This window comes from Aptenodytes forsteri, unplaced genomic scaffold, assembly GCF_000699145.1.
Source record: "Aptenodytes forsteri isolate BGI_AS27 unplaced genomic scaffold, ASM69914v1 Scaffold17, whole genome shotgun sequence".
Classification (NCBI taxonomy): Eukaryota; Metazoa; Chordata; class Aves; order Sphenisciformes; family Spheniscidae; genus Aptenodytes; species Aptenodytes forsteri.
The window spans coordinates 1,085,874-1,093,582 of NW_008795027.1; the positions used below are offsets into that span (position 1 = coordinate 1,085,874).

Below are 7,709 nucleotides of genomic sequence, written 5' to 3' on the forward strand. Positions count from 1 at the left end.
AATTTTAGGACCCATCGCATGGGGAAAGGAGCAGAAAATTAGTCACTTTGTTAATCTGCTTTCAATAAAAATGATTTAGAAATCCATGGGGGGGAGGGGAGTAAGAATAAAATGAAAGCGGCTTTTGGGAGCGGCCGTCATGCGTCCTGGGGCCCGTAGCCACCTGCTCACTTCTCTGCTGTTTTTGAGGCAGCCGGCAGGGCCTGGCAGCTGCCTGCACTTCTGGTTCATGACCAAAGTGACCTGCTAGGGCGAATACAAACAGAGGCAGCTGGAAACCGGCCTCCTGCTGAGAAGTGCTTCTTCCCCAAGAAAAGTGATTCTCACCCAAAAAAAAAGCCGTTTTCGCTACCTGGTGGTGTAATGAAGGCACCCACCAATTAAAGCAGGGGGTCGGCAGCGAAGCTTGGGGAGAGGGGTTCATCATTGGCAAGTGGAGCAAGGAGACTTCCCCCCCAGCTGCTGATTTTTTTAGGAGTGATGGTAAAGAGCTGGCAGGGGCTACAGTGGAGGTGATGCTGGGGGCGAGGTGGAGGTTTTGGGGTTTATGGCCTGTTGGCTTTTAGGGTGTGGTTTGGGTTTGTTTTTTTTTAACCAGGGTGATGATGGTGTGGTGGGATATTGGGGACAAGATGCTGTGTGTGGGTTGTGATTTCTGCCCTCTCCACCCCTACCCCCCCTCGCTGCCCCAAGCAGGGACTGGGGGGGTGCGAGGAGCATCACTGGTCCCCCCAAATGAGGATGAGCTGCCTTCATCCCGTCAGCTCCTCCATGAGCCCAGGGCTTTGGGGGAAGAGGGGCAGCCAGGCTGGTTTTGGGTGGGCTGGGGGAGCTGATCCTGCCCTGGGAAGGCGTGAGGAGGGCAGGCAGAGGAGGGAGCAGCCCCCAGCCCTATTTACCACCCCCTTGCAAGGGGGCAGATAACATCCAGTATCAGGCAGCGAGCTGGGGACAGCGACCCCCAAAAACCCCAGGGGTTACGGCAAGCAATCAGTTAACGGGGACCCCCTGTGCTTGCAAGGATATAAGGAAATAATAGTAAAAACAATTGGATTTTGGAGTGCTGGGGCATGCAGCAGAGAGATGCAACGGGGAGGGATGTGCCGGTTGCTTTTGGGGGGGATTTCCCCTGTGTCGGGAGAAAAGCTGGCTGCCGCCACTCCCAGCTTTTTGGCGGTGGTGTGCCGCGCACTGGCTGCTGGTAAATGATTGCCGGGGCGGCCGGCCAAGGCGGAGCCGGAGGTTGGTGCCGGGTTTGAACCCAAACAGGTGCCTGGGACTGGTGTGCTGGTGGCCGTCCTGCTTCTGTACCTGGCAGCGTTTGGCAACCGCTGAATTTTTTGGGCGAGGTGAGGCTGTGCGACGCGACTCAACCAGCTGGATTATTTTTTCTTACTTAATTTTAGGCTCCTGGCCTCCCCACAGGGTCAGGGCAGGAGAAGCTGGGTTCGGTGATAGCCGGGTCCCTGGCCAGGGTGGGGGTGATGCTCCCTGGGATGCGTTGCCACCCAAATTTGGCGTTAGGGTGCTGCGGCAGGGGGGGGACGGTGGCTTTGGGGTGAGCTGGGTAGTGCCGCAGCGGTGCCTGGACTTTGCTCCATGCCGGGGGCCAGTTGCAGCCTTGAACGCACAGGGTGGGGGAGCGGTGCCAAAACCAGCTTTGAAATGGAATTAGGCTAAACCTTGCAAATTTTAGTGGTTTTGGGCTCACAGGGAGGTCGGCCGAGCCCAAGGTGCCCTTTAGCCCCACCGGTTTTCCCCGGCTGCCCAGCCAAGGCAAACATGAGCTCAGCGCCGAGGTATTTGCAGCAGCCGCTCCATGCCCACGTTTCGGAGGTGGGTAGGGGGTGGCACCAACAGGACCCAGCACCCGTGGGGAATGGCCTTACCAAGCCGTATCTTCCCCGGTTTCTCCTTGCCTTTCTCGCACCATGGCTAAAATCCCTCATCACCAGAGGCGGGACCCTTTGAGCCCTCCCTTTGATTACTCAAACAGGCAACAAAAAATAAGCAAGGCAACAAAAAATAAGCAAGAAGTGGTGTTTAACCCGAGGTCAAGCTTTCTCACAGCCCAGCTGCAAAGTCGGGAGAGCTGGAGCTGAGGGGTGGAGAGGCTGCAACCAGTGGCGTTAGCCTGGGAAAGCAGTTTGGGACCCTCAGGTCAGAGAGCCTGGAAACTTCCTATATATGTTCCTCTGCCCAGGGCTTTCAGACAAGCCTGATGCTAGAAAAAAACAGTGTTATAGGGGAAAAAAGATACATCTTTATTGGCACGGTGTTTGAAAACACCATAAGCTCAAATATTTGAGTTCTTTACAGCTGGTGCTTAATTTTTTTTTTTTTAAAGATTATTGCAGTTGTTGAGCTGCTGGAAGAGGCAGGAGTTGGGTGCACCTGGGCTAATGTGTTATTTTAATGCAGGAGAAGTAACTGCTGGGTGGGAGTCAGGCTGGGCCCCGCTGTTGGGCAGAGCATCCCCTGGGAGCCCGGGCTTCGTCATGGGCATTTGTGCCTGGCTCCCTCTCCCAAACCCCACCTTTGGTCATGTTTTTGTGGAGAAAGAGGCTTTATTTTAATTTCTTAATCCCTCTGATAAATTGAGATGGAGGTAAATAGATTAAAATGTGCATTATCTGCACCTTCTCTCAATATCCCGTTGCGAGGGTGGGCAGCTGGCAGTTTCTCCGCCTTTTCCAATATTGTTTGGAAAATCCCCCAGTGCCGCACTGCCAAATCGTCAGAGAAATTGCAGTGAAAGTCCAGCAAACCCATTAAAAGTCTGCACTTGCAGCAGAAATAACCTGGGCATCTTCTTCTGGGTACCTTGCAGGCACACAAACCCCATCATCTCCCACCACGGGAAGATTTGGACCTGCTGCCCAGACATGAGCGCCAAAAAAAACAGTGGTTTTGGTTTTTTTGCAGATGAACATCAGTGTTTTAATAATATCAACAAAAATGCAATCCGTGCACAGGGAGAGCCGCAGAGGTGGATGGAGGGTGGCAGTGAGCAACTGCTTGGTCTAGGATGCACCTTAAGGGATGGTAGCGTTAAAGAGGATTTAATGACGCCACTCTTAAAGCATCTCGTATTCCTTGTTAGCGGTTTGGGATGGGAATCTTGTTTCTGTTCTACCCACAGGCAGCCCGTCCTGCGATGACCCAGCGTGCCTGAGGCCTGGCAGCTGTGGGGATGGAGCTGAAGGTCTGGGTGGACGGAATCCAGAGGGTTGTCTGCGGTGTCTCGGAGCAAACCACCTGCCAAGAAGTGGTCATCGCCTTGGCGCGGGCCATTGGTGAGCCATCTCCATCTGCTGGGGGGATGCCCCTTTGCAGGTGCAGGCATCTGCTGAGGGGATGCCCCATCTGCAGGTGCTTCCTGGGAAAAGGAGACCTTGGGTGGCTGGGGGTCCTACTCTGGGGTGGTGGGGATGTCACCAGCCACTGCCCGTGGGGCAGCAGCCTCAGCACACCACTGCTGGCCATGGCTTTCCCCATCTGACGTGCTCACCTCCTCCTGGCAGGGCAGACGGGCCGCTATGTGAGGCTGGGCCCCGCTGTTGGGCAGAGCATCCCCTGGGAGCCCGGGCTTCGTCACGGGCATTTGTGCCTGGCTCCCTCTCCCAAACCCCACCTTTGGTCATGTTTTTGTGGAGAAAGAGGCTTTATTTTAATTTCTTAATCCCTCTGATAAATTGAGATGGAGGTAAATAGATTAAAATGTGCATTATCTGCACCTTCTCTCAATATCCCGTTGCGAGGGTGGGCAGCTGGCAGTTTCTCCGCCTTTTCCAATATTGTTTGGAAAATCCCCCAGTGCCGCACTGCCAAATCGTCAGAGAAATTGCAGTGAAAGTCCAGCAAACCCATTAAAAGTCTGCACTTGCAGCAGAAATAACCTGGGCATCTTCTTCTGGGTACCTTGCAGGCACACAAACCCCATCATCTCCCACCACGGGAAGATTTGGACCTGCTGCCCAGACATGAGCGCCAAAAAAAACAGTGGTTTTGGTTTTTTTGCAGATGAACATCAGTGTTTTAATAATATCAACAAAAATGCAATCCGTGCACAGGGAGAGCCGCAGAGGTGGATGGAGGGTGGCAGTGAGCAACTGCTTGGTCTAGGATGCACCTTAAGGGATGGTAGCGTTAAAGAGGATTTAATGACGCCACTCTTAAAGCATCTCGTATTCCTTGTTAGCGGTTTGGGATGGGAATCTTGTTTCTGTTCTACCCACAGGCAGCCCGTCCTGCGATGACCCAGCGTGCCTGAGGCCTGGCAGCTGTGGGGATGGAGCTGAAGGTCTGGGTGGACGGAATCCAGAGGGTTGTCTGCGGTGTCTCGGAGCAAACCACCTGCCAAGAAGTGGTCATCGCCTTGGCGCGGGCCATTGGTGAGCCATCTCCATCTGCTGGGGGGATGCCCCTTTGCAGGTGCAGGCATCTGCTGAGGGGATGCCCCATCTGCAGGTGCTTCCTGGGAAAAGGAGACCTTGGGTGGCTGGGGGTCCTACTCTGGGGTGGTGGGGATGTCACCAGCCACTGCCCGTGGGGCAGCAGCCTCAGCACACCACTGCTGGCCATGGCTTTCCCCATCTGACGTGCTCACCTCCTCCTGGCAGGTCAGACGGGCCGCTATGTGCTGGTGCAGAAGCTGCGGGAGAAGGAGCGGCAGCTGCTACCACTGGAGTGCCCCTTGGAGTCACTGGCCAAGTGTGGGCAGTATGCCAACGATGTGCAGTTCGTCCTGCGGCGGACAGGCCCCAGCGTGGCTGAGCGGCCCTCCTCAGAGGGTGCTCCCCAAGCCCCTGAGAGGACGTTCATCCGGGCCAGCTTGCCCATCAAGCCCAGGCCCACCAGCACGGATGCACCCCGTTCCCGGGAGCCGAAAAAATCCATGACCTTCAACTTGGGTCCTGCAGGTTCCAGCGACCCATTTGCCGTCAGCCGCTGGAGGCACCAAGCGTGGGAAGGGATGGACTTGGAGGGCAGTGGGGTTGTCCAACCCTCCAAGGAGGAGCTGTTTAGGAAGGTGCTGCGGCAGCAGGAGCAGCTGCATTCCTTGGAGGCCCATGGGGACACCCTGGAGACAGACCTACGGCTCTGGGAGCATGGCCGGCTCACCAGCCAGGAGGATGAGATCCTCTACCTGGAGCACCTGGTGCGGAGGAATGAGACGGAGCTGGGTGAGGAGGAGTTTTGGCAGAGTGAGCTCCGGCTGGAGAAGGAGTGTGAGCGGGAGCGGCAGGAGCGAGTTAGAAGCCTGCGGGCCAGCCTGGAGGAGTATACCCAGAGGATCTACGAGCTGAGCACCCGGACCGAAGCCCTGCAGGAGGAGATCCAGTGGGAGATGGCAGAGAGGGCCAAGAGGGGGAAGGAGACCCCTGCACCCAGCCCCACAGAGCTGGAGGACATGGCCACCAAGATGAAAAGGGACCTGGAGGCCAAGGTCAAGCAAGGCACCCAGCTGGAGAGCAACCTGGCCAGCGTGGAGAAGGCCCTGGAGGAAGCTGAAAGGAACCTGCAGGTAGATAGGACCAGGTTGAGCAGCCCCATGAGGTGGGACCTTCGGGAGGGGATGGGACCAGCTTTCGAGCGGCATGGGGCTGATGGGTTGAGTGGGGTTGGTCCTGCCCCACCTGGCTGGTGAGCATGGGGCTGGGTGCACAGAGATGGCTCAGCAGCAGTGACCACTGCTGGGGGGGCACCACCGCTCTTACCCGGCTGGCGCAGGGTCCCACACCCATCGCTCTCCATGCAAGCTGCGTTTGGGCTGGGGCTCCTGCTGGCTGGTGCACAGGGAGCACAGCATCACCCTGCTCCAGCACAGACGATGGTGCCAGAGCAAATGGTCTGTGTGCGGGGTCAGTGGCCTTGGCACAAGGGTCGATGTCATCTTGGATAAAGGAGTCACAGAGAGGGATAGCATAGGTCCGCATGGTGCCTGTGCATGAAGCCTTTTGACCATGCAAGCTGTGCAGGGGCTCAGGCTCATCGTGGGGGGCTGTGCAGTGTGGAGATGGCAGCCGTGGGGCTGAGCCATGATGCCCCCCGGCTCGCCTCTCCCAGACCCCCAGAATCAGGGGGTCCAGGTGCTGCGTGATGCCTGCCCTCTGTCCACCGGGTCCCCTTCAGTGGAGCAAAAGGGAGAAGCTTTTGCACAGCCAGGTGGTGGTAGCTGCCCTTCCCCAGGGTGGCCATGCTTCCAGCATCTCGTCTTGAGCATCTTGTTTGTGTCCGGCATCTCCCAGCACCGTGGCGGCTGCCGTTTGACGGCTGCTCGCACCCTCTTGTGGAGACACAGCAAAGCAGGGCTGTTCCCAAAACAACGCCTTCCTCATCCCTGCCACCCGGGCACCCCCCTTCCCACAGGGCCTCGGAGAGGGGCGGCCAAGCCGCAGTACTCCCTAGGTCCCCTCTGCTGGCTCTGGCAGGGTGAGCCCCAGATGGGGGAGCAGCCCCAGGGGGCATATGCCAGCCAGTTTTGGGGCATGGGGGGGACATGCGGCTCACCCTGTCCCCCCCCTTGGTGTGTGTTTTGCAGGCCCAGACCCAAGAGCTGGAAGAGTTAAATAAGGAGCTGAGGCAGTGTAATTTGCAGCAGTTTATTCAGCAGACGGGGGCCACCATGACCATCCTGCAGGCCAGGTCCGAGGAGGATGCCCAGCCGGAGCCGAGCCCGCGCGAGCTGCCAGCCTGCCGGAGAAACGGAGGTCAGCACTCTGCCGCCGGCTCGGCCGCGGGGGCTGCTCCGTGGGACCCCTGCCCGCTCCCTGCCTCCCCCTCCAAGGGGGTCAGCCCCAAAGCTGGCCGGTTCTGCCCTGGGCACTGAGGTTAGGCAGCAGGGACAGGGTTTTGGTGCTGGCATGGCAGTCGCTCACCACCCCGGGGGGTCTCTGAGGTTTGCCAGCCCGGGGCTCCTTCCTCCTCCCCATTGAAGCCTTGTGGCTGCTTGTAGCCATGCTCAGGGGTCGGATCCTGCGTTGCTGCTTTTGGGGCTGGGGCGGCCTCAGGGAGCTTTCCTTCGCAGCATTGCTGCATGCCACCACGGTGGCAGAAAGCAGGCGGCCGAAGGCCAGCATCAGCCCCCGGGGGCTGTGGGCTGGTGGGGATGGGCTCCGGCTGCTGCTGACCTCTTTGTGTTTGGTGAGGGAAGGGCGAGTGTGGTGCCCAGGGCCACGTTTGCACCCTCACAGGGATGAGAGGAGGTGGTAGGGGGCCCTCGTGGAAGGGGACGGCGGAAAACAGGGACCCAGTCATTTCTCCTCCAGAGCACCTGGAGAGGATGATGTGGCTGCCCCACGGCACTGCAGCGGCCGTGCCTGGCGAGCGAGCACTGGAGGTGCGAGCCCTGCCTGAGCCAGGCGTTTTTCTGCATCCCGTAGGTTTTCCTCCCAACACCGACTCACCTCCCCGGGCCAGCACCAAGCAGCTCCTCGGCCATCCCAGGACCTTGCCGGAGCCCCTGGTGTCCAGCCTGAACCCCGAGGGTGCGTACGTCCCGGTGGGCCCCCGGAAGCGCAAGCTGGGCTGGGGAGGATGCGTGGGAAGGGGGGAGAGGCTTTTGCTGCCCAAAACGGGCTGCAAAGAGTGAGCGTGTGCTGGGAACAGGAGGCCAGAGCTATTTATAGGTGCCATTAGGAAGAGCAAAGCTTACACCCCAGCAGCCTCCACTCTGCTGCCAGGGGCTCGTGTGCTGGCGGGGGGGG

General features: G+C 58.4%; 1 protein-coding gene across 1 annotated transcript in view; it reads left to right on the forward strand.

Moving 5' to 3' along the window:
• Nucleotides 1-4,291: 4,291 nt before the first annotated feature.
• The window catches only part of RASSF7 (Ras association domain family member 7), a 4,036-nt gene continuing 618 nt past the window's right edge, over nt 4,292-7,709 (forward strand). Inside the window, exons 1-4 of the mRNA XM_009276009.1 lie at nt 4,292-4,394; nt 4,623-5,527; nt 6,545-6,713; nt 7,386-7,490. Coding sequence (XP_009274284.1) covers nt 4,292-4,394; nt 4,623-5,527; nt 6,545-6,713; nt 7,386-7,490 — 1,282 coding nt within the window. The remainder of the gene's footprint in view (nt 4,395-4,622; nt 5,528-6,544; nt 6,714-7,385; nt 7,491-7,709) is intronic.